Source organism: Tenrec ecaudatus, chromosome 6, assembly GCF_050624435.1.
Source record: "Tenrec ecaudatus isolate mTenEca1 chromosome 6, mTenEca1.hap1, whole genome shotgun sequence".
Lineage (NCBI taxonomy): Eukaryota > Metazoa > Chordata > Mammalia > Afrosoricida > Tenrecidae > Tenrec > Tenrec ecaudatus.
This window is the reverse complement of record NC_134535.1, coordinates 100,209,386-100,234,673: the sequence shown is the minus strand read 5'-3', so window position 1 is coordinate 100,234,673 and position 25,288 is coordinate 100,209,386. Positions and strand designations below refer to the sequence as shown.

The window sequence follows — 25,288 nt, the reverse complement described above, 5'->3', positions numbered from 1 at the left end:
ACTCAATATAAACGTGACTAAAAACAGGTACTCCTCCTTGCAGCTGCACAAGCCCAGTCACCACCTGGACAGCATGAAGCTATAGAAACTATGGAAGTGTAGAGAATGGAAGTCCCAAAATGAGAGTAAGTTACTTTTTACCGTTTCAGACACTGACAAAGGACAAGCTTTGACAAAATCTTTTCAGGTTCTCCGTAAGCTGATTAAGCTCTCTTGCACTGAAGCCTGCAAAAGAAGTCCAAGGCACACCCACCCCCACCACCACCACCCGGACTCAACATCCATAACAAGCAGTTTCTACCCAGGGTGTAAGCTATCTGATACCTACAGCATTCTCACAATCACAGAGTAACCAGACTCCAGAGCCTGAGAAATTGTCACGCAGACCCTCCTTTTCCTTTCTTTGAGAACAGGAGCCTGTGAAATTATCTATCTTTGATCCAATTTGGCTTTCTTCCTTCGCAGTTCACTGAACATCACACAAAACTGACTGCCAGGGCACTCCAATGCTAAATCGGAGGTGACAGAAAACGGTGCTGGGAATGTTGAAGAGGATCCCTGGATAGCTTAATGCTTCACCTCAGAACTAGCAGTTAGATTCTGACTTCCTGGAATTAATGGGTAGAGTATCGTTAACACTCTAAACCATTTTCTCACACGAACACTGCAGAGAAACTGGGGGTTGAAAGTTTTTGGTTTTTAAAAAATTAACATTCAGAGTAAGATCTTTGCAAGAGTCAATCTGGTCTCTCATTTTAAGTCTTCAGAAAGTACAGAGAGAGCCATCACCCCTCTGTCCATCTAGATAAAATAGGTAGGACAAACAATCCTGAAGGGAAAACAACAGGACTGACAGTCCCGGGGGAACATGGGAGAAGAGAGGGCGGGTGAATGGGTCGCCAACAAACTCCGGGATGAGGGAACAAGAGAGTTACAACTGATGGACAGAAGGCCTGGTAGGGTCCTGTCAAGTGCAATGCATCCAAGAGGAATGACTGAGAGTTGGTAGAGGGTGAGCATGGTAGTGAGACAGCAAGAAGGCAAAAGGAAATAGTGGAAACAAGTAGGAAGCAAAAGACATTTCTAGAGGTATCGCCAAAGGCATGTATATATGTAAATATATTAATTTATAATGAAAGGGATAGAGGCCAATGTACATATTTCATATGTTAAAGTATTTAGATAGCAGGACTTTGGGCCTCTACTCAATATCTCCTTGAACACAAGAACACTTTGTTCTAATAACCTGGCACTCTGATACTTATCTTCCCGACACTATCGCTGAAGACAAAACAGGTACATAAGTAAATGTGAAGAAAGCGGATGGTGTTGGCTATCAAAAGATATAGCGTCTGGGGTCTTAAAGGCTTGAAGTTAAACAAGCGGCCATCTAGCAGGGAAGCAACTAAGACCACATGGAAGAAGCACAGCAGCCTGTGATCATGAGGTATCAATGGGATCAGTTAACAGTTATCAAAAAGATCCAAAATAATTATATGAATGAGGAGTGGAATGGAGACCCAAAGCCGATCTGTAGACAATTGGACATCCCCCACAAAAGGGTTACAAGGAACAATTCCATCAGAGTGCAGTATAGCACTGATGAAACACACATAATTTCTCTAGTTCCTGAATGCTTCCCCACTCACCATGAACCAGTTCTACCTTACAAATCCGGCTAGACCGGAGAACACACATTGGTACAGATAAGAGCTCTTGATCCAGGGAATTCAGGACAGATAAACCCCTCAGGAACAGCAGTGGGAGTAGCGATGTCAGGAGGGTAGATGGATGATGAGGGTAGGGGGAACCCGTCACAAGGGAGACTAACAAATGTGGATGAAGGGAGACAACAGGACAGCATTAACACAAAAAATAACAATGTATAATTGAGCACTCACGAGGGTGGGATGGTGGGGAAAAAAAAGAGGAGCTGAAGTAGAAAGGGCTCAAGTAGAAAGAAAATGTTCTGGAAATGTTGATGGCAACAGATGTACAGGTGTGCTTAATAGAACTGAATGATGGATTATCATAAAATTGTTAAGCGATCAATAAAATAAAGAGCAAAGACTTTAGAGTCAGGTAAACATATGACTTAAATAATTTGCACTTCCAACTTATCTATGAGAAACTAGTGTAAAGGAATTTTTTGTAAGGAGGTAAGGGCTGCTTAATGTTCAAAGGCACTGAACAGTAAATGCATCATGAGAGAAGGTGGGAGTTTCTGGGTTTGCTTTATCACGTTATGCCAAACTTTTACATTGTAAAGAAGTGATCCAAGTGTAAAGGATTACTGTTAAAAATTTCTTTGCAATTTGTTCCAAAGGACGACATTGACTCTGCAGCTCCGGGAGATGGACATATCTGATCAGAGCACACGGGAGCAGATGAAGGGGCAGGAGGAGAGAGTGGAGCACAGCCTGGCCCACCAGGACGTGAGGATGATGTTCCTGAGTAGAGCAGCCAGTCCACAGAGAGAACAGCATGGCTGGCCCCACTATGAGACATGATGCTCCTCAGTGACTAAGGGCGACACAGGGGACAGCACCGGAGACACAGTGTGGGAATTGCACCAGACCTGATCCCACCACACCGAGGCAAATCACTGGGGGAGTGCAGCGGAACAGCAAGGGAATGGAGTGGCAAGGTCCCCAGGGAATGCTGAAAGTGGACTTTGGGGCCAGGGCGTGGTGCCCCAACAGACTGGACTGGAAAACGCTCCTAAGGGCCAGCAAACAATCCTTGAACGAACTACAAGCCTTTCTTTTGTGAAGTGTTTTGTTTTGTTCTTTGTCAGTGGTTTGTTTTGCTGTTTTGTTGTCTGGTTGTATACTGTTGCTTTGTTTTCCTCCGTCTTGTTTTCGTGCATGTTAGTGTCTCCACAGGTCTGTCTGAATAGGACAGGCTGGGTGAACTATCTGGAGGAAAAACGAGACAGACAGTTCCGGGTGGGGGAGGGGGAGAAGGGTAAGGAAGTGGTGTTAATAAACACAGGGACAAGGGAACAACATGGGACCCAAAATGGTAGTGAGGGGGGAGTGGCAGGCCTGATGGGGAACGATCAAGGGTAAGGTTGCGCAGAGAAGAGGTATAGCTGTAGCCCAGGTGGGGACAGAGCATGGTAGTGGGGCAGGAGGAAAGTCAAGGGAGAGGGAGGAAGGAGCTGGGAGTCAAGGGGCATTTATGGAGGTCTAGACAAAGACATGTACATGCAAATATATATAGGAGGATGGGGAAATAGATCTATGTGTCTATATTTATAGGTCAAGTATTAAGGTGGCGGAAGGACCTTGGGCCTCTACTCAAACACTCCCTCAATACATGAATACCTTCTTTTATTAAATTGGAACTCTATGATGCTCACTCTCCTGACACAACGGCTGGAGACAAAGTGGGTGAACAAGCAAATGTGAAGAAAGCTGATGGTGCCCGGCTATCAAGAGATAGTGTCTGGGGTCTTAAAGGCTTGAAGTTGAACAAGCGGCCATCTAGCTCAGAAGCAAAAAAGCCCACATGGAAGAAGCACACCAGCCAGTGCGATCACGAGGTGCCAAGGGACCAGGTATAAGGCATCATGCAAAAAAAAAACACAAAACGATATAAGTGTGTGTATGTATGTGTATATGTATATATATACCATATTAAATGAAGGGAGAAGTGCAGAGTGAAGACCCAAGGCCCAAGTGTCGGCCAATGGAGATCCCCTCATAGAGGGGTTTAGGAGAGGAGATGGGTTAATTAGGGTACGAGGTAGTACCGATGAAGAACACAGCTTTCCCCCAGATCCTGGATGCTTCCTCCCCCCAACTACCATGATCCGAATTCTACCTTGCAGGCCTGGATAGGACAGAGGCTGTACACTGGTACATATGAGGGCTGGAGGTACAGGGAATCCAGGGTGGATTATACCTTCAGGACCAAGGGTGTGAGGGACGATGCTGGGAGAGTGGAGGGTGAGTGGGTTGGAAAGGGGGAACTGATTACAAGGATCCACATGTGACTCTTCCCTGGGAGAGGGACAGCAGAGAAGGGGGGAAGGGAGACTCCGGATAGGGCAAGGTATGACAAAATAACGATGTATAAATTACTAAGGGCACAAGGGAGGGTGGAAAGGTGAGGGAGGGGAAAAAAAAAAGAGGACCTGATGCAAGCAGCTTAAGTGGAGAGCAAATGCCTTGAGAATGATTGGGGCAGGGAATGTATGGATGTGCTTTATACAATTGATGTATGTATATGTATGGATTGTGATGAGTTGTATGTGTCCCTAATAAAATGTAAAAAAAGAAAAGGAAAAAAAAGGAAATTACTAGGGCAAAGAATGTACAGATGTGCTTTATACAATTGATGTATGTATATGTATGGATTGTGATAAGAGTTGTATGAGCCCCTAATAAAACGTTTTAAAAAAAATTTCTTTACTATATCAGAATCCAAGGAGGTCCCCTACCTCTTTGTGATTCCTTACATAATCCTATGCCTTTATGTAATTTTCTCCATTCAAATGAGACTTTTAAAAATTAAGTTGTATTAGCCTTTTATCCACACCATACAACTCAATAATCCAATCACATCAAGAAGAGAAGATTCCATATTACTCACAAACTGGCTCGGGAAACTTTCCTTTTTTCTCCAAAATCATTTTATTGGGCGCTTATACAATTCTTATCACAATCCATACATACATCCATTGTGTCAAGAACATATGTACATTTGTTGCCATCATTCTCAAAATATTTGCCTTCTTCTTGAGTCCTTAATATCTGCTGCTCATTTCCCCCTCCCTCACCACTCCCCCTACTTCATAAACCCTTCATCATTCATAGATTGTTACACTGTCCAACATCTCCCCCTGCTTTCTTCTCTGCTGTCCATCCTCCAGAGGCGGCGGCTATACTTAGATTCTCCCTTTCTACCTCACATTCCCTCCACCCTCCAGCCATCACCACACTCACCACCGGTGCTGAAGGAGTCATCTGTCCTGGATTCCGTTTCCAGTTGCTATCTGTACCTATATACATCCTCTAGTCTAGCCAGATTTGTAAGGTAGAAGAATTGGGTTCATGATAGTGGGGGGTGAGGGGGACACATTTAAGAACTAGAGGAAAGTTATGTGTTTCATCGCTACCCAGCACCCTGACTGGCTAATCTCCTCCCCACAACCCTTCATTAAGGGGGTGTCCGGTTGGCTACTGATGGGCTTTGAGTCTACATTTACACTGATAAGATTTTTGTTCCTTGATGCTTGATAACTGATCCCTTCGACAGCTTGTGGTCACACAGGCTGGTGTGTTTCTTCAATGTGGGCTTTGTTGCTTCTGAACTAGACGGCCACTTTTCGAGCCTTTGAGACCCCAAACGCTCTATCTTTTGATAGTCGGGAACTATCAGCTTTCTTCACCTTTGCTTATGTACACGTTTGTCTTCATTGATCGTACCAGGGAGGTCGGTACCCATTAGATTTTTAGTTCTTTGATGTCTGATAACTGGTCCCTTCTGCACCTCATGGTCACAGGCTGGTGTGCTTCTTCCACGTGGGCTTTGATGCTTTTCAGCTAGATGGCCGCCTGTTTATCTTCAAGCCTTTAAGACCCCAGACGCGATATCTTTTGATAGCCAGGCACCGTCAGCTTTCTTCACATTTGCTTATGCACATTTTTCTTCAGCAGTCCTGTTGGGAAGGTGTGCATCCTGGAATGCCAATTTAATAGAACAAAGTGTTCTTTAATTGAGTGAATGCTTGAGTGGAGGCCCAATGTCCATCTGCTGCCTTAATACTAAATCTATAAATATATGCACATAGATCTGTTGATAAGTGGCCATGTTGGGAAAGCCCAGGTGGCAAGAAACGGAGAGAGGCCTCCAATAGGCAAGCAGCAGCTTACAATCATAATCCTACAGCAAAAAGGAAATAAATCTAGCCACAACCTGATAGCTTAGAATCAGTCTTTCCAAATCAAGTTTCCAAGGGAAGGTCACCCAAATGACACTTCCACCATAGCCTTGACGCCCTGGCCGAGGTCCCAGCTAAGATGTGCCCCAGCTTCACTGCCACAGAGACAGATAACGAACGTCTTGATTTGTTCTGCTCAAGAGGTACTACAAGTGCGGTGACTTTTACCCCATCCTGTGAACCTGGCAATTTTACAGCAGCTGGACTGAAAAATAAACACAAGTCACTGCCATCCAGTCAATTCAGTGACGCAACAGGACTTCTGAGGTTGTAACCCTTTAGGAGGAGCAGACAGCCCGTCCCATCTTTATCCCAACGAGCAGCTGGTGGGTTGGAAAAGCTGACCTTGCACTTAGCAACCTAACACTTAAAGTCTCATGGTTGCAAAATAAGACTTATCGCAAAGCAAGCGTAAGGCGCAACAATTAATACAAAAAGTTTGGCTCACACTATCTTCCTCAGGGTAAATAAATCAACCTGTTTTTCATGTCTCCTGACAGGGAATTTATACTTCGTTAGAGCAGAAAAGCCCCTCGAACAATGGGAGTAGCAATACCATTAGGGTAGGGGAACTAATAGCAAAGATCAACATATACACACCCCCACTCTAGGGTGACAACAGAAACATAGGTGAAGGGAGCTAGTGGATGGTATATGAAAGTATTTAATAATTTATCATGGGTTCGTGAGTATGGGAGGAGAGGGGAGCGAGGGAAATAAAGAGGAGCTGATACCATAGAAATGTTGTGAAAAGGATGATGGCAACATGTATAAATGTGCTTGACACAATGGATGTATGGATTGTTATAAGAACTGTTAAGAGCCCCCAATATAATGCCTCATTAATAGTAAAAAAAGTAGTGGGGATACTTTGTTCTTAAAGTCATCTTAATCAATAGGTTAACTGTATTGTGCACAACAGTTAAAAATGTCTCTCATTCTAAAATATTAATTACTTATCCCCTTATTATAATACTCTGGGGCTTTCATTGAGTAATGAGCTCATTTTCACTGATAACCCAGTGGTAGAATTCTTGCGTTCCATGAAGACATTGGGGCTGGATTTACAGCCAGTACATCTCATGGACCGCCACCACAGTCTTTCACCGAGCTGTCAGTCTCGAAGGACGTTTGTGATGCTGCTGATAAAGGGTGTGAGCAGTTTCCAAGCTGAGATGGAACAGGCCTGGTGATCTACTTCTGAAATCAGTGAATGAAAACTCTAAAAATCACAAAGGTTCAGGCAACATTTAGTTTCATTGTGCATGGGCCACCAAACACTGGATATCTGTGAAGGGCAAAATCATTAGTTCATCTTTACCAAAACAACCTTTCAAATAAAACCACAAAAAGCCTCTTTTATTTTCTAATAAGACTAAATTTATTCAATACCCTAGTAAAAGTTTTGATTATAAGTATCCAACAGTATAAAAAGTACAAAACAGATCTGTAGATTTCTAATATATTAATACAAAAAGTGCATGACTACATACAGTAATCCTACAGGCAGAGAGAGGTGGAAGGGGGAAAAGACGACTGTGGTTGAGGTCTAGCAATAAATAAATAAATACAGAAGTAGAGATGAGCCACATTATAGTATATTCTACCACCAATACTGCAGCCAAAATGTACAAAAAAGGAAAAGAAACCATTTCAAATAAAACTCGGAAGGAAGATGATAAGGCTGGGACTCTTGTAATACACCTCAAAGGCTGTGGGAGAGCTGCCTCAACTTACTGTGTAGTCTGTGCATATGGTTGCATGGAGCATGTAGGTTTTTCCCCAAAAAGAATATAGAATCTTACATTTAGATTAAGAACTATAAAACTATAGGATGCCCATAAAAAAGTGGCTCACTCCTTACTGATATTTATACTATCCAATTTTAAAAATCCAGTTTTAAAAATAAACATTAAGTATTGTTACTATAAGGTAGGCAAAATGTTCCTCCCTCGCTATGAAGTCTTAACTGATGATAATTTATTCCTGAACTTTTAGAAAAGAGGTCATGAGTACTTTGGTTTGGGTTCAGTGAGAGGCCTATGGTGAGGATTTTGGAAGTGAAGAGATCCACATTCAAAATTTACATACCTCCCAAAATCTGGATGATCAGAAAGCTTGGCTATAAGCAGCCAAACCCTCAAATCAACCCACTCAGCATTGACACACACCTCTTTTCTATGAGAATTCTAAATACAGAGTGAAGGAGAAACAACAAAACCCAAACAGGTTAAAACAAGTCAAACACCCACTCGACACAGATAAAACCTTCACAAAGGTCAACTGAAGTAATCCAGAGCTAAAACTGAATTGTGCAGATTTCAATGAAGTCACCAGTCATATAACAAAGAAAAGTCAATTATTTACACACTCGGCAAGCACACTAAGAAACGTGCTCCCAAAAAGCATTAGCCTTCGTTTTACACTGCCTTGAAGACTTGCACATTTTATTTTCCAGATAGTTTAATGTTTTCAATAGAATGTGTTCTCTATTATGTTAATACTTTGGTACCAATTTAGGATTGCTTATCCTGAAACCTGGCCCTTTCCCCAAGAGAAGCTTGGATGCTACGTTAGATGTTACGTATAAATTAAAGTCTTCATCAGATATTAACATGGAGCTGAAACTGGATGCCACAGCATGCAGTCCTATCACCGCTCTGTGTAATTAGTCAACTTCCTCCTTCAAGGTATTTGTACCTGAAAGTTTAAGTCTGTCCTGCTTAATATTTCAGTAGTATAGGTTCGAATCACCAGAACATCAGCAAGACCTAATATGTCAAAATTAACAAATACCTCTAAGGGCAAGTCCAAGTTACTGAATTATGACAAATTTATTATCATGAGGGAAAACAAGTATAGCCAGCCATCTTTTAAAATGCCCCAACCACTGCTTCTCAATCTCAATATAGAAAGACTAAAACTACATATGGTTTATCATACAACAAAACCCAATCTGTCCCCTGAAAACACCCCTTTTCATTCATACAAGGGGATTAAAAAGAAGGGGGGGGAGGCTTAAAGAGCACTTTACAGCAGCATTCAGCTTTCCTATGAAATACTCAGCATCTTAAATATTATGTACACAATTTTTGAACTAGACACTGGCTTCAAAGTCTGTGGAAGTGGGGAGAAAAATAACCCATTCAAACCATTCTACATGTCTTTTGGCAGAATAGCAAATATCCAAGTTAAAAATAGGACAATTACTTTGTTGTGTTTTCCCAAAATGTTAAGTCGTTTTCTGTTGCCCTTCTACATACACCTCAGTCACCACTCCTGAGTGGAAATGGGCAGAGGCTCTGGGCCGGGCTCCTCTGGCTTCTCAACAGCTGGCTTCTTATTGCTGCAGCAGGGCTTGAAGAGATGGGTGTCGATGAGAACTTCTCCAAATCGGCCTTTATAGATAATCCCACAACAGATCTTCTGTCTAAAAGAAAAAGGAAAAACAATACGTTAATAGGGCTGACAAACAGACATGTCAAAAGGGGAAATCCCTATGATTAGAACATGACGAGTAAGGGTCTACTTCCACAATCGCGTGGCATTTGAAACAAGCGGGTTCCTAACGGGACCCCAGTTACGTAATGGAAATCACCTAGGTCTCTTTGAGGTCACATTGGAATTTTATCAAATTACTAAAGGGGAAGATGACCTTCTGAGAGGCAGGAAAGACGTTCTGAAGAGCAATTACAGAGGGTACATTAAAAAATTAAATTACAAAAAACACCCATGAATTACAATCTCTAAAGAGAAAAAACCATTCCCATTTCCTATAAAGCCCCCTGTAATTAATGTCATTCAGTTTCACCCTACGCATTACATTCCCTGGTCTCTAAATTTCAAGTTTTCTTTATACAGCATAGTTTTATGTTATTTGCTTCTCTACACAAAGAGAACAAATACTGCTTAGTTATATATCAACACATACCTTTTCAAGTCTGTCGGCATCACGTCTCAATTAGTACATGATTTTATAGCTTAGGTATGCATCAGACATATAGGAGGGGGCTTCTATATGTCGTGGAAAATTCAGTGATTTTTAATTCAATATTTATATAAACATTTTAAAGCATTCTTTATATAGTATATATAAATGACGCTATATTCTGTGAATCCCGCCCCCACCCCCAGCACTGACTGTAAGCACAGAATGCTACATAAATATACTTACTCTGCTTTTCGATGGGCAGTTTTACTATATATATTCATCTATCAGTGCAGGTGTAGCCATTTGCATTCACGCCAATAGTAGCTCCAGATCCTAACATCGGGGACTTTATGACTATCTAGTCAGGATAGCATCTCATTTTTGATATTTTAATTTGCATTTTCTTTATTACCAGTTAACATGTTTTCATTTAGTGGGCTATAGGTTTCATTTTTATACGTCCATTTTTCTGTTGGGTTCTTTATAGTTTTTTATGAATTCTAGGTACTATCCCTTTGTTAAGAGTTGGACACATTTCATTCTCTTTATGACATCACTGATGAACTTAAAAGTTTCATTGTAATAGTCACACTTGGTCTTTATGTCTTTGTCCCCCAAATCATAACTCTATTCTCCTGTAATGACCTTGCATTGACTTGTGTGTATGTTGTCCAGCACACACACACTTTCTACCTGGATAACTTCTCAGCTTATAATAGCCTTAGAATACCCTATTATAATATGCTATAAACAGTCCATAGTTCTGTCATTCACTGATCTCTAACAACTTGTAGCACAGATCAACTTTCCAAGCATGCATGGGCTTGCTTCTTGGCTCTCAATGCCAGTCCACTGGCTTACTATTCTATTTCTATGGCCCAAACATGCCATATCATCTATTATGGTTTCATAGCATTATTGATTTCTTTGGGGACAGGTTTATATCCACATTTTTCCTATTGTTATTTTGGGTCCTTAGTATTTCTACACAAACTTCAAAACTGGTTCCGCACATCGGCTGAGATTTTTTATTTTGCCAAACTCATTTTCATAACTTGCCATTTTCAACATTCACAATTTACTTGTCTTTTAACATGATGTTGAGTAATATTATATAATTTTTCAATATTCTTTACAAAGGACTTATATTCTCTTTACAATGTACCCTCAGCAATTTCCTCTTTATACTAACTCCATATCTCAGATTGTCTCCCTGGACTGTTCATATGATTAACTATTACATATAAACATCTGAGTAATGTTTATGATGTATCAGGCTGTTCTACATGGAGCCTTGAAAAGAATGAATGAGGAATAAAGGAGCCCTGGTGGTGGCGGTGTGATAAGGTGTGGTGGACTGCTTGTTAACCAGAGTTAGTGACTCACAACCACCAGGAGCTCCCTGAGGAATTCAAAACCACTAGCAGCTCCTGGGGAAGAAACATGAGGTTTTGTACTCCCATGGAGAGTTTTCATCTTGGAAGCCCACAGGGGCAGTTCCACCTCGTCCTACAGGGTCCGTGTAAGCTGCAATGCACTCCACTGTAGAGAGTTTGGAATTTCTGGAGGCACTGTTCTGTTTCCCACCAGCATCACTTCAACCCCTATCCTATTGCATTGGCTGGGCTCTCCTGCATGACGCTCTTTAACAGTGAACACAATTTGTAACAAATACAATGCTAACTCAAACCACCACAAACAAACAAGTTCCAAGACGGTCAGTCTCTATGGGAGCAGAAAGCCTGTTTCCTCCCCAGGAGTGGCTAGCAGTTTTGAACTCCTCAGCTTCGTGTTAGCACGCACCCTGTGATCTCTTACTACTGTATGTACATACTCCAGTATAAGCCGACCCAAATATCAGCCAAGGAACCTAATTTTACCACAAAACTCCATTAAAAACGTGCTGAAAAACTTGGCTTATATACGCGTATAAACATTTTTTAATCTATCACCTATTATCTTGGAAAGAAAGTATCGCCTTCTATTTTTGTTTTAGATTTTCAAGGGAAAGTTTATCAAATATTTCCTCTGTACCACACCAAGATATAAGCCAATTTTCCTGGTGTCCAAAGGAACTCTTGATAGCACAGTGGCACAGTGCTAACCAACCACCCACACTTCCCAGGAGAAATATGCTGCAGCCAGCTTACATAAAGATCATTGCTCTGTTAAAGGGTCACAGGGAGGAGACTGAGTAGACAGGTCACACAAGTGCTAAACATGGTGAGGAGAAAGGCCCTGACTCCTAATATGGGTGAATCGGCACACGGCTGTGGCGAAGGGCAATACGGAGAGGTGTACAAGAATAAAGGCCAATCACAGTAACAACTAGCACAAGCACAATACTACAACATACGAATCACAAGCAGTAACTAGTAAGTAGAAACGCAGGTAAATGTGTATGCTAAACAGGTAAGGGAAGTTAAATGGGAGTATATTCACATACATATATAGGTATGGTTGTAGATATGTCTATAATTTATAAGTGCTGCATGAATACTCAAGAATAGAGCAGATAGAAAGCAGTTATAGAAACTGTACATTGGGACTGAGCTTTTAGACTTTAAGGTTAAAGGTCATAATTTCTGGGGACGTATTGCTGAACTGGCAAAATACAGTTTGTAAATATAATGTTCTAGACACAAGTCTGGTGAGTAGCACCTTTGTGCGTAACCTTCTAAGAAATAATTATTGGTCTCGCCCTGACTGGAGCACAGGGAAGGATAAAAAAACGAAAAAACTCAAGGAGACTATTAGTCAAGTGACTCATTAACTTACAGCCTTCTGTTGCTCCTAGTTCAGAAACAACAAAGACCACATGGAAGAAGCACACCAGTCTGTGAGATCATCACGAGATGTCGTAGGAATCAGGTATCAGGCATCAAAGAACAAAAAAATGATGTGATTGTGAATGAGGGGTAGTGCGGAATGGGGACCCAAGGCTCATCTGTAGGCAGCTGGACTTCCCCTTACGGAAGGGTCGCAGAGGAGATGAGTCAGTCCGAGTGCAGTGTAGCAACGATGGAACACACAACTTTCCTCTAGATCCTAAAAGCTTCTCCCCGCCATATCCCAATTCTACCTAACAAATCTGACTAGATCAGAAGACGTACACTGGTACAGACAGGAACTGGAAACACAGGGAATCCAGGGTGGATGATCCCTTTAGGACCTGTGGTGAGAGTGGCGACACTGGGAGGGTGGGGTGGAAAGGGGGAATGGACGACAGAAGAGTGGGAGACATCAGACAGTGTTAAGACATGACAAAATAATAATTATAAATTATCAAGAGTTCATGAGGGAGCGGGGAGCGTGGAGGGAGTAGATAAAAATGAAGGCCTGATGCCAAGGGCTTAAGTGGAGAGCAAATGTTTTGAGAATGATGAGGGCAATGAATGTACAGATGTGCTTTACACAATTGATGGATGAATGGATTGTGGTAAGAGTTGTATGAGGCCCCCAATAATTAAAACAAAAATTACAGTCTCCTCTAATCCAAGACTACTATTCATTGTTGTGTCTTTTTAAAAATCATTTTATAGGGGGCTTGCACAACTCTTATCACAAACAACAGAAGATTCTTGTAGACTAGGTGACCAGACATATTGTTCTAAAAAGACTAGAGGAACCCAAGAGTACTTCCCTTAGACAATCTTCTAAAACTTGAAAGTAAAGAGTGCTCCCGATGGCCAACATTCAGTCATTAATAAATGGGCCTATAAAATATTCAAGACCACCCATGAAAAAGGTACTATTTAGAATTAGCAATTATGTGAAACCCTATGTCCAAAACCAGATGACAAAGCAATAAAATAATAGGGGAAATGGAGGAAGGGAAATAAGAGAACCCAGGAAGGAAAGAGGGAGAGCACAAATACGTCTCAGGAATTGCAATCAGCCACTGAACAATTTAAGATTTACTGGTTGGAAAACTAATTTGCTTTATAAACTTTCATCTAAAACACAATAAAAATAATAATTAGTTATAAATTATCAAGGGCTCGAGGGGGGAGCCAGGAGAGAGGAGAAAATGAGGAGCTGATGCCAGGGGCTCAGTTGGAGAGTGGGTGTTTTGAGAATGATGACGGTAATATATGTACAAATGTGCTGGACACAAATGATGTATGTACGGATTGTAAAAAGAGTTGTATGAGTCCCTAATAAAATAATCTTAAAAATAAAATAAGTGGAGGCCAGTCTTGGCCAGTGAACTTCTGAGTGTCGGCAGTGTGCTACATCAACAGGCAGGATTTTCGCTAACACCAGTAGAGCTTGCCTCGATGACTGGAGTTTGATAGTACTCGCTGCCACATGTGCAAAAAAGAAAAAACAACACAAGAACATACCCCAAGGACATTAAAAAAATAAATAAATGCAATGTGGCCATGAAATCAAGTTTCACACCAATCACCTCTAGATCACTACTGATTTGTTTGCTTGATACTTCCGTGGTGTTGAAATTCTCCAACTATAGTAGCGTATTTGACAATTTCTCCATCATGCTGCCAGTTTAGGATTTTAAAGCCATTAATAAGGGCAAAAGTTTAAAACTTCCTTATCAATTGTTTTGTTTTTAATTTAAAATGTATTGTGTCCACTTATATTAAATCTTAATAAGCTTTTTGGGGGGGGTTGATAGGAATATATATTTTTTTCCCATCCCATGGTTTGTTTTAAATTTATACTCTGGTATAAAGTATATTTCTGGTAAATAGAATATCATTGGATTTGCTTTGATTATCCAACCTCTGACCTTTTAAATGTAGCCACTATTTATATTTACTGTGATAATAGATCTTTTAGAGTTTATTTCTAGCATGTTTTTATGTTGTTTGTTCATATCTTTTTTAAATCATTTTATTGGCGGCTCATACAACTCTTATCTTAATCCATCCATACATTAACTGTACAAAGCACATTTGGACATTCGTTACCCTCATCATTCTCAAAACATTTGCTTTCCACGTAAGCCCCTGGCATCAGCTCATTTTTTCCCCCTCCTCTCCCACTCGCCCCTCCCTCATGAACCCCTGATAATTTATAAGTTATTACTGTCATACCTTATACTTTCCAACAGCTCCCTTCACCCATGTTCATTCATATCTTTTCAATCCTTTACTGCAATCTTTTAATTGGGTATTTATTTTCACTCTATTCTAAAGACCATATACTTTTAGTGGTCACCCTAAAAATGTTAAAATAAGTTTATACCCAAGTCTAAAGCTATTAAAACACCATTCAAGTTGCACAGTTCTTGTGAATTTGTTTAAACTATTGAAATATTTGTTATGTGAATTATGTCACTCAATCTGTTAAAAAAATTTGAAAACTACTTAATAGGACATTACATTAAGACACTGACTCCTAATTTCTGTATCCCTTTTCAAGGTATATTTTTGCTGTTACTAATTCTTTTTCTTATACACACACCTGTTCTCATTTTAAACAGTTAATGTTCGTTTACGTTTACCAAAGTATTTACTGCTCAATTTTCATCTTCTCAGAATCCCTTTTGTTTTCCTATTAGTTTTCTTTATTGGGGGCAAAGAAGGGAGATCCTGCTTAGCAGTGAACTTTTTTTTTTTTAAATCAAAATGCCACCCCCCTCACCACCATCCAGTCGATTTCCAATCACATGACCTTACGGGACAGAGGAGAACTGCCTTTGTGAGTTTTCCTAGGCCGTACATCTCCATGAAAGCGTAAAGCTTCCTTCACCTCCCTCCCTCAGGGCTGCCCCAGTCTGAATTACTGAGTTTGCAGCAGTACGAATCCCACCTCTTAACCTACTACCCAGTGCTCTCCCAAATGTTTTACTACACACTTTTCTTCATTAAGTAATTTACTACATATATAATTTTACGTTGAGAGGGACTATCTCTTAGCCCAATGAAGGTATTAATCATCCCTCTGGCTTCATTGATCCTGAGTAAGTCTTTATACTCTCACTGCTTAACAAGCCTGTCTTCCATATTCCATAGTCTCACTATGATAAGTCTATCAAATCGAACCAAACCAAATATGCTGCCATAGTCAATGCAGTCCTGGTGGTGTACTGGGTTAGACTGCCAACCACAAGGTCAAAAAGTTCAAGACCACCACAAGGTAAAGATGAAACTTTATTTACAGTGTTCAAACCCACAGGGGCATTTCTACTCTCTCCTAGAAGTTCTTATAAGATATCTATAGAAAAGGTTTATATTTTTAAAAGTTCTATTAACTTGAAAATCCTTAAGCACTTCTCTGGAATAATTCTCCTCTTTCCTAGTGTGTGTGGACTTCCCAAATGCACTTAGACTTGGACTACTAAATATTTACCTTTTTATTTAAACATTTAAAATTGTACACACTATATATTTATAGCACTTGTACCTTTCTTTCAGTTCAACTCCATGAATCAATCTCAAGATATCCAGGGTCCCTGATGTGATTTTTATTTAAAATCATTTCTAATAGAAAGAACATACAAAAATTCCAACACACTGATCAATCCACCTCCAACCATATGTGTTACCAGCTGTTTGCCAAATGTCATCCAATTGTTAAGGAAGCAGGAAAACAGTTGCCTGTAATTAAAATGGTTTGCTGGTTAGAGAAAGATTTTCTGTGGCTTTTTACCTTTTCCAGTATGTAAGATCTAAAAAGGAAAAGACTGGTGTTCTGTTAGACCCAGAAGCCATCTCTGTATCTGAGCCATCATCTGACTGGTTACTGTAACAAGGAGACTGGGCTGGGGAGGCACTTGAAGTGGTACTGTGAGCATCAGAATCTGCAATAAAGAAAAAAGTTTCAATCTCATCATATGTAATTGCATCTAAACCCAAGCACAAACACTAGAACGTTTTTAAAGTACAGCATTTTCAATCCATAAAATGACATTTAAAGATATCCACAATTTAAAGGAAAATTGAGATCCTTATGCTTACAAGAGATATACTTTCTTTCCCTTATCTCTCCTGCTAAAAAAGTACGAACACTATAAACCAAACAACTTTAAGATGACTGTGAAAGGTGGAAGGAAGATCACAGATGGGCCAGGCATGCGAGAACCCAAGGAATGACAGGATGAGGAACTAGGTCATAAACTGAAGACACTGGCAACTCAAATGCCTAAGGGCACAGACAAATAATTAAATTGCCAACAAAAGATTATTCTCTAGCTACAGCACCAGGAAAGGGGCAGAAAACTTATCATTAGACAGTAACTGCTCGACTCCAACCTAACATCACAGCAGGGGGGAAAATCCCTGACCAAGCAAATGCACCACAGATTTCTAAGCTTGGGAGGTTTTTGATGAGGCACTCCAACATTCTGCTGAGGGTGATGGACTAATGCAGCGATTCTCAACCTGGAAGCCAAACGACCCTTTCACGGGGGTCTCCCGATTCCTAGCAGTAGCAAAATTACAGTTATGAAGTAGCAACGAAAATAATTTTATGGTTTTGGGGGGTCACCACAATATGAGGAACTGTATTAAAGGGTCACGGCATTAGGAAAGTTGAGAACCGCTGGGTCTAGTGGAAAGTCAGCACTTTCACCAACACCCAGGAATGAAGCCAATCCCATTGCGGTGTTGGGGGAAACCAGGTGGGGAGTCAGAATTCCCTCCCCTGCCCTGCAGCAGGGATACATTGGAGGTGCCATTCATTTTAACACCCAGCAATAGAAAGGTGACATGCTCCCTCCGCCTCCACTGACAGTGCCACACAAAAGACGCTAGTTGAAATTTAAGTATCACATTATGAAATAAGTAGGTTTTAATTTCATACAGTCTCATCGTACTACTGAATGAAAAAATGCAGAGATGCCAACATCAAGAGGACTGAGATATTGTAATTATCTGGCAAAACGTTTTTAATGTAGTCATGATTAAGTAGTTTCAATGAACAATTATCAACACACTTGAAACAAAAACATAAAATGCCTCAGCAGGTAAAATGGAATTCTCCAAAAATAAAAGACATAAAGACAAAATGGAATTTCAGGGAAAAAATTTAAATCTCGAAGAAAAGATCAGTAACCTGGAAATTATTCAAGGTGAGCGTTAAGAAAAATGAGCACAGCCTCCGACACCTTCGGGTTTTAACAAAAGATATAAGGCTCGTGCCACTGGAACCCAGGAAAGAGGAGAAGGCTGAGTGTCAGGAGTATCGCCGGAAACACTCAGTTTGTTCAGCAATGGAAACTGACAGATTTGAGAAGCTGAGCAAACTCCAAACAGAAGAAAACCAAGGAAATTCACAGCAAGACACACTGAAATTAAACCTGTGCTAACAAAGGAAAAAAATTTTAAAAGCAACCAAAGAAAACTGCCACTTTATACAGGAAAAATTTAATATGCACTCATATTTAAATATGGATACAGCTGCATTAGCTATTAAACATGACTTAGTATTTTGCCCTCAGAAAATGTCATATAAAGTTACAAGTCAGTCCATCTTTTGGCTCAGAAGACTAAGTCACTGCTGTTCCATAGTCATTGCAATCGCATCTCAAACAAGAGTGGAGCCGCGTACAGGCGTCAAACTCAGTTTTGCGTGCTGTATAAGAAAATGCCTAGAGAAAACTTTTTCAAAAGGAACTGGTAAGTTTTTAATTTACAAAAGCTAACATAAAATAATATGAAACTGGGCATATATAACAAAAACATCGGGTATCTAAAACAGTGTATCTAAGACATCGATATCCAAAACTTGATTGTTTTTAATATTATTTTCAAAACATAAATAGCACTTCACGTCATTAAAAATTGAAAAAAAACCTTCTAAAATAGCAAGCCATAAAGGTGTACTGCAATGCTTTTTTAAGATTCTCCAAATAATGAATAGTCATTAGAGCGATACTAACTGGGTAGGGAAGTTCATTATGCTAAGAGGGGTTTACCTTTGAATTATTTGAAACTGCAGCCATTTGACCATTTTTAACCTATAAAATTGGCAATTTTTTGGTATTTAAATATGGTTTTCTTTTTTCCCCCCTTGTCTTAAAAATAGTTACTTTTGTTTTTTCTTAAAAAAATTGGCAATTTTATGTTTTAATCTAATCCCTGGGAAACTGGATATATCAAATGAAAACAACTAAATATATACACAAAGACAGCAAAGAAATAGAAATCTAACAGGAGTGTAGGTCTGGAAATTCTCCAAAGTACAGAAATCTTAAAAGTCTTTTGGAAAGGCACTAAGGAATGATTCAATAGCCTGAAGGGACAATGAACAGTCATGTAACACCACGCACAACACTCTGCACATGTAGAGAACTGGCTCAGCCCAAATACACTTTGCCAGGGCTTTCCAAATACCTGAAGTCACTGTAGATTTGGGGAAGATGAGTGACCAATTCAACAGAAATTCATTTTGTTTTTAAAACCCTTTCTATCTCGATTCTCTATCTCCATTTCTGATACTAAATTATAGCTAATGAAGTGACTCTGGGATCAATCACAGATCCATAAGTAACAAAAACTATAGATCTTCAAGCTCTTACTAATCAAGTATCATTTTATTAAAGCGAAAAGCTAATGTATAAATCAATTCCCACAGCCTTCAACAAGTAGAAAAATTACTATTTCTCATATATTCACTAAAACAAATCATTTTTTTTAAACCCAGTGAAAATGGAGGATAGAGATAAAATGAACAGATTGTCTCATGCCCTCCTTGGTAGCAATTGCTTGGTTAAAAAGAATGTTTAATTAAAGCACACATACTTTCATGTTACTTAATCTTTCTATCAATATAATACTATAGCTAAAGATTAGATCTATAAGCAGAGTAATTCTGCATGGACTGACTGGCATCACCCACGCACGAGAGCAGAGTTAGCAGCAGACTTCTGACTCCTGGGGCAGTGGCCCCACTACATCCTGAGTGCCACGGTGCCGTTTGCAGAGGAAACGTTGGATTTTTATGTCTTTATTTCGGCCAAATCACATCACTTGTCCTAGAGTTGATTAACAACTCATGACCCATCCTATGTATTCGTATTTTTCTTTGATGCTCGCAAGTTCATTTTAACTCAGCAACCCATGTGACTTGGCCCAGGGAGTTCTCATCTAGAATCTTTCCTGAAGCAGATAGCCAGGTCTGTCTGCTGTGGAAACCCCGGAGGAGTTTAATCCGCCAACCTTTCAGTTAGCTGCCCAAAGCTTAACCATTTGCACCACCAGGAGAACTCTGAGCATACTATCATACTCAATTTACCTCCATGTGACCTAGGCCAGGGTTCAGTCAGCATTCTGTGCTTCCTGGTCTACGACTCTGGAAGTAGAGATGGGTTGTGTCTGTGAGATAACTGAGATCATTTTATGTCTACATGAAGTGCTTGGTTGTTGCTTAGTTACTATAGATAGACTTGGCAATATTTCAGAAGCATGTGGCTAAGGCCGTCTTCTGAGATCTCTCGAGGTTCCAACTACCAACCAGTAGTCAAATACTAATCCTTTGTAGCCAGACCACTCAGAAGATGATAGTGCTCCTTCCCTCCCCCACTCTACCCAATCATGGTCATCTCACTTTTTAAAAAATTCTACATTCTGAAATAAGCACAATTGCCTTAGCACACTCCTCCTAAGATAAGGAACTGGGTAAGGAAATCCCTCTCTCACCACAAGTAAAAGGTGTACATACTATGAAGAAATAAAATTGTCATTGTTTACAAATGATGGTTAATTATGTAGAAATCTCTAAAAGAAACCAACAGATAAACCCCAATCTGGCCTGACCTAAACTATAGAGGTAGCCAAACCTGGCTAGCCAGCCTATTTATAATCTTTTATTCCACTAATGTGACACTTCTGCATTTTTGCTAGAAAAACTGGTGTGTTTGATTCAACAGTGCTGCTTTACACACATTAATTGGGTTGATACTGAAGTTGTATAATCTACACTCTATATACTGTATTGCCCTTTCAAAATTTTAAATCCAAATCCTAAAATCCACACATCCCACCACCAGAAGAGTTCTGGATAGATCTTCCCTCAAATAGCAAGAGCAAAAAATGCCAGTTGACATCCTATCTTTTATGGTCAGGACTTGGTGTTGAACCCAAGTGTGTAAACCTGACACTGACTTGTCATACCTTTCCCCTTCCATTATTTCATACAACAAACTCCGTCCTACACATCTGAAAATCCATGAGCCTGGTCTTACTCCATTACATGATTTTTACAACACTTTCCAGAAAACCTGGGCTTTGATCTCAGATCATCTAATGATAAATGTTCCCTTACTACTGCACTTATGAACTTTAATTTCTTTATGCATAACAGGCAAACAAACTAGATAAATACACCTAAAAATTCAGGTGAAGTACTATTTGAAGTGGCAAAAATACTTTTAAAATAAGAGTTAATAAGTTTTAAAGTACAATAATGTATCTACCCTGTCTAGTCAACACTGCCTACCCACACACTTTGAAGAATAAATACACCAGAGAGAGATTAACACATACCATATGCCATCTCGAACATCAGCCAAAATCCAAAGTGAAAGAGTTATTCTAAGTAGTAATGTTTCAATTTCAAACTTACTATGACGTTTAAATTCCTTCTGTAGTTTACTGATCTGGTTGCTTTTTATCCTGTTTCCAGATAGAGTTTTCACTTTCTTTGGTTTCAGTGTAGTCTTTAGACTGGGCCCTGCCCTTGCATCTACCACCTGGAAGAAAATACTGAATATTTAATACCATTTTTAAATGACATCTGTGTATCCTTTTGGTTCCAACCCATGCCTACTTGATTGGAGTCAAGTCTGAGAACCAGTGTGGGCTAAGGGTATTGAAGGGTTCATGTGTTCTTTTGAATCATCACAATATTAAAGAATACTAGGTATCTTTTTCTTTCTGTGAAGTGGTTAATATTAAGAGTTTGCTGGACAAAAAATGCAAACAAATAGATTTATATACAGGATATTTGCTCGACATAATGATCCAACTAAGAAAATGAAGGGTAAAACCAATGGAGATTTCTACAGAATGGTGCTTTTTCACAGCTTATAAAAATTTCCATAAACCTTTGATTTCTACCTTTACCACAAAAATCAGTAAAATTTTTGCTACTCCAGTTTTAAGGTGCAGGAGAAAAAGTGAAGAGGAATTATGTATTTTGCGTTATTTCACTAACCTAGTAATTGGGTAAGGATAGCTGGGGTGGACGGGGGACAAGAGCCACAGGGAGGTCTTCCAAGCCTTGCTTCAGGGTCTCTGACTGAACACCTTTAATCCCTGAGGTCAGTGACATGGATGAGATTAGCTTGTGTCATGCAGTTTAGTCCCTGGTATGATGAGACCCTTCCCATTCACATCCACCACTTGCAGGATCTACTCATGTGTGAAAATGGTTACCACCATTTTCATACTTATAATTGGCATTTTCTCCAGATAAGGTGTTTATTATTATTATTTTAAACCTTGTTTTATTAAATTAACAGACTCAAAGAAACCCATAGTAGTCATGTAACACTATTCCCAAAGGATAGTGAGAAAGCTGCTGGAGAAAAAGGGAAGAGAAAAACACTTGCTTACTTAAAAAACATTTTGGGCTTTATAACTCCTCTGTAACTAGCACACATAAGAATTAATAAGTCAGGAAAAAAGAATTAATAAATCATAAAAGTGCTGTTTCATGTTACATGAAAAATTCTAATGACATGGGAAAAACAAAAGATAAACAGAACATAAGTTGCACATCAGTAAGCCCTCTACTAAACGTATAAATAGCAAAAGTAACAGTAGCTTCCATCTAACTGTGTGATTGCTGTGGGCTGTGCTTTACATGAAGGGGCTTCAAAAAATGTGTATAAAAAGAGAATTAAGATAAATCCATTTTTCCATGAACGACTTGAAACCCCATTGTCTAATGCCTTATTCAGTCTTCAAAATAGACCTAGAAACAGCTATTATGTTTGCATATTACAAATGTGATCTTCCCCAAATCTGGTTAATATGGGGTTATCAAAAGGGCAGGATTCAGATCCAGGTCTGGCTCCAAAGCCTCTGTGCCCTCAATAGCCTTAGGGAAGGCCATGCAAAAATTACTTCGCTTCTTACCATGCCAAATTGTTGAATGATTTTATCTGGCAACCACTAGCATTTTTCTTCACAGGCTTTTCTGCCCTAAGGATATATTATACTTCCTACGATGAGGGTGTGGAATAATGTTACTTTAAATATAAAAGTATCACTGACTGAAAAGGTGACCAGATTTTACCATTGGTAAAGCGGGACACCATTGACGGGGAGGGGAGGTGTTCTCGATTAAAAATTTGGTCTATATGGAGCAACAAAAACTTTCAAAGAACGCAAAAATAGTATTGTAATATATATATATTTTCAATTTCAACATAAGTACAATTTACAAATATAATACATTTTAAAAAGTATATATAGTATTATTCTACTCTTTGGCATATTTCTCATTTGAGTAACTTTTTTAAAAGTAGATTGCGGTCGTTGTTTAAAAGGTCATGAAAATTTTCACAAGAATTTTTTAAATTATATTTCACACATAAAAAAGGGCTTTCAAAAGTCTCAAACTTAATTATGATTTTTCTGGTGCCCACACTTTACTGTAGGAAAAAACGCCTTCAGTCACACCATTAGTTCCTCAGAAGGACAGCGCGTATTCCACAATTTTTAGTTCATTATTGTATGAAATGTGGTTTGTTTCCAAATAATGAAAATATTTCTACCCATTTGTTCTCTGTTGTGATTTTTGCTAATGCCCAAGATTTAACCTTTTCTTTATCTATATGTTTTTTTAATAATATCTCATTAAAAAGATCATTTTCAGAAATATTACTATACGGGAAATTTTGAGTAACATGATTGATTTTTGCACATCATTCTAATCAAGTTATTTTAATGTAACCCAATGAAAATGTTCAGTATCACTGTAATGTACCGTCCCCTCTTCTAAATAATCTATGCAATTACTATAGAATATTTTAACATGATTCATGGTATCTGCACGATTTATTGCACCTTGTTCTTCTAGTTGGCTTATACTCTTACGGATAGTTAACGGAAGAAAACTATTTTCTAACCGCTCTTGACACTGAGATTTTAAATTATTAACTTGATTTGCTACTTTTGATTACCAAAATTTTGTCACCTTCAATAAGTTTTATAGCATTTTGAAAAAGAGTTGCTAGATTGTGTACAAACTAGCCAAATTTTTAAAGATTCTTTTTCAAAACTCTTCTAAAAAACAAACAAACAAAAAAACTCTTCTAAAATTCTAGGACATTTATCCTGTGATAGAAAGTAGGATTTCAAAGGATCGTATATTTTCAAAATACTTTTGGCAGCTGGCAAAAGAGCTAACCAGCGCTGTACCCAAGTATTTTCTGATAATCGACTTCCGCAGCTTCACAAAATTTTTTAAGCATTTCAACGCACAGTGTGTATAAGAATAAGAATATATTTTAATAACAGTATTTTCCACATCTACGGGCAACAAATCAGCAGCTGTTATGTAATATTCCCTTCCCGTTCTCCTGCCGCTCCCTAGCTTGTCGTGAATTCTTTCCAAAAATTGGGACTTTTAAAAAACGCCATGGGATAAATTGTTAAAAATCAGGACTGTCCTGTCAAAAGCGGGACATCTGGTCACCTTATTGAAAAGCAGCTAACAACAAAATAGAAAAAGAAGACAAACTAACGTGATTCCAATTTTTCTTTGATCCTGCTGGCAGCTTCTTCCATCTTTTCACAAGCAGGACGCAGGCATTGCAGATGTCTCCTGAACGTGTCTCATGCAACCTGATAAGAAAATAGCACGCCTTTATTATTCTCCTGTACCTTAAAGAATTCCTGCAAGTACATTTCTTTTCAGAGAAATGATACACTTATAATTTATAGATGTAATTTCTAATCTTAGATCTAATTTGTGTTTCTATAATATTTACAAAATATAATTCATTTCTCGATCCAACAGGGTAGTTCTGCAAGGCTAGTTCTTCAATTTGATGTACTGCAAAAGGTCCTTTTTAAACAGGGAGATGCTTTTAAAATTGAGCAGTAAGCACCATGAGTTTTAAACTGCTACCTATCCTTGAAGTGTGCAGCTATTTCATAAACTAGATGTGCTATCTTTAGATAAAATGTCATTTTTTACAGTGTCATGATAGTTCATTTTCAAAACAATTATTGTAAAGTGACTATTTATTTGAGGAGGGTTTATTAGGAACTTTAACTTAAAAATATTAAAAGAAAAATGTGGTTTTCAAAGGCAAGCTCCAAATCAGAATTAACAAATGCTTTAACAAGAAAAACAATGTGATGAAACAAACTTCTAACAAGGAAATGAATCATTAAACATTTTATCCAAGTATTTGTTGCAAAGTAAATTCTATTTTACAAAGCAGAGGCCTGTTGCCAAAAAACCAAATGAATAAAATTGCAAAA

The 25,288-nt window shown here is 39.0% G+C and overlaps 1 protein-coding gene and 1 non-coding gene across 3 annotated transcripts in view; one reads left to right on the top strand and one right to left on the bottom strand.

Moving 5' to 3' along the window:
- Positions 1-7,318: 7,318 nt before the first annotated feature.
- The window catches only part of SINHCAF (SIN3-HDAC complex associated factor), a 32,153-nt gene continuing 14,183 nt past the window's right edge, over positions 7,319-25,288 (bottom strand). Inside the window, exons 3-6 of one of the 2 annotated variants that reach the window (XM_075551913.1) lie at positions 24,544-24,643; positions 21,414-21,540; positions 16,500-16,650; positions 7,319-9,380 (exon numbers count right to left, since the gene is read on the bottom strand). In XM_075551913.1, coding sequence (XP_075408028.1) covers positions 9,221-9,380; positions 16,500-16,650; positions 21,414-21,540; positions 24,544-24,643 — 538 coding nt within the window. In that variant the 3' untranslated portion in view covers positions 7,319-9,220. The remainder of the gene's footprint in view (positions 9,381-16,499; positions 16,651-21,413; positions 21,541-24,543; positions 24,644-25,288) is intronic. The other variant, XM_075551912.1, reaches the window with a different exon arrangement.
- Positions 14,042-14,196, top strand: LOC142452116 (small nucleolar RNA SNORA62/SNORA6 family). The gene has a single exon (XR_012785166.1). It is a non-coding gene; the product is annotated as a small nucleolar RNA SNORA62/SNORA6 family (small nucleolar RNA).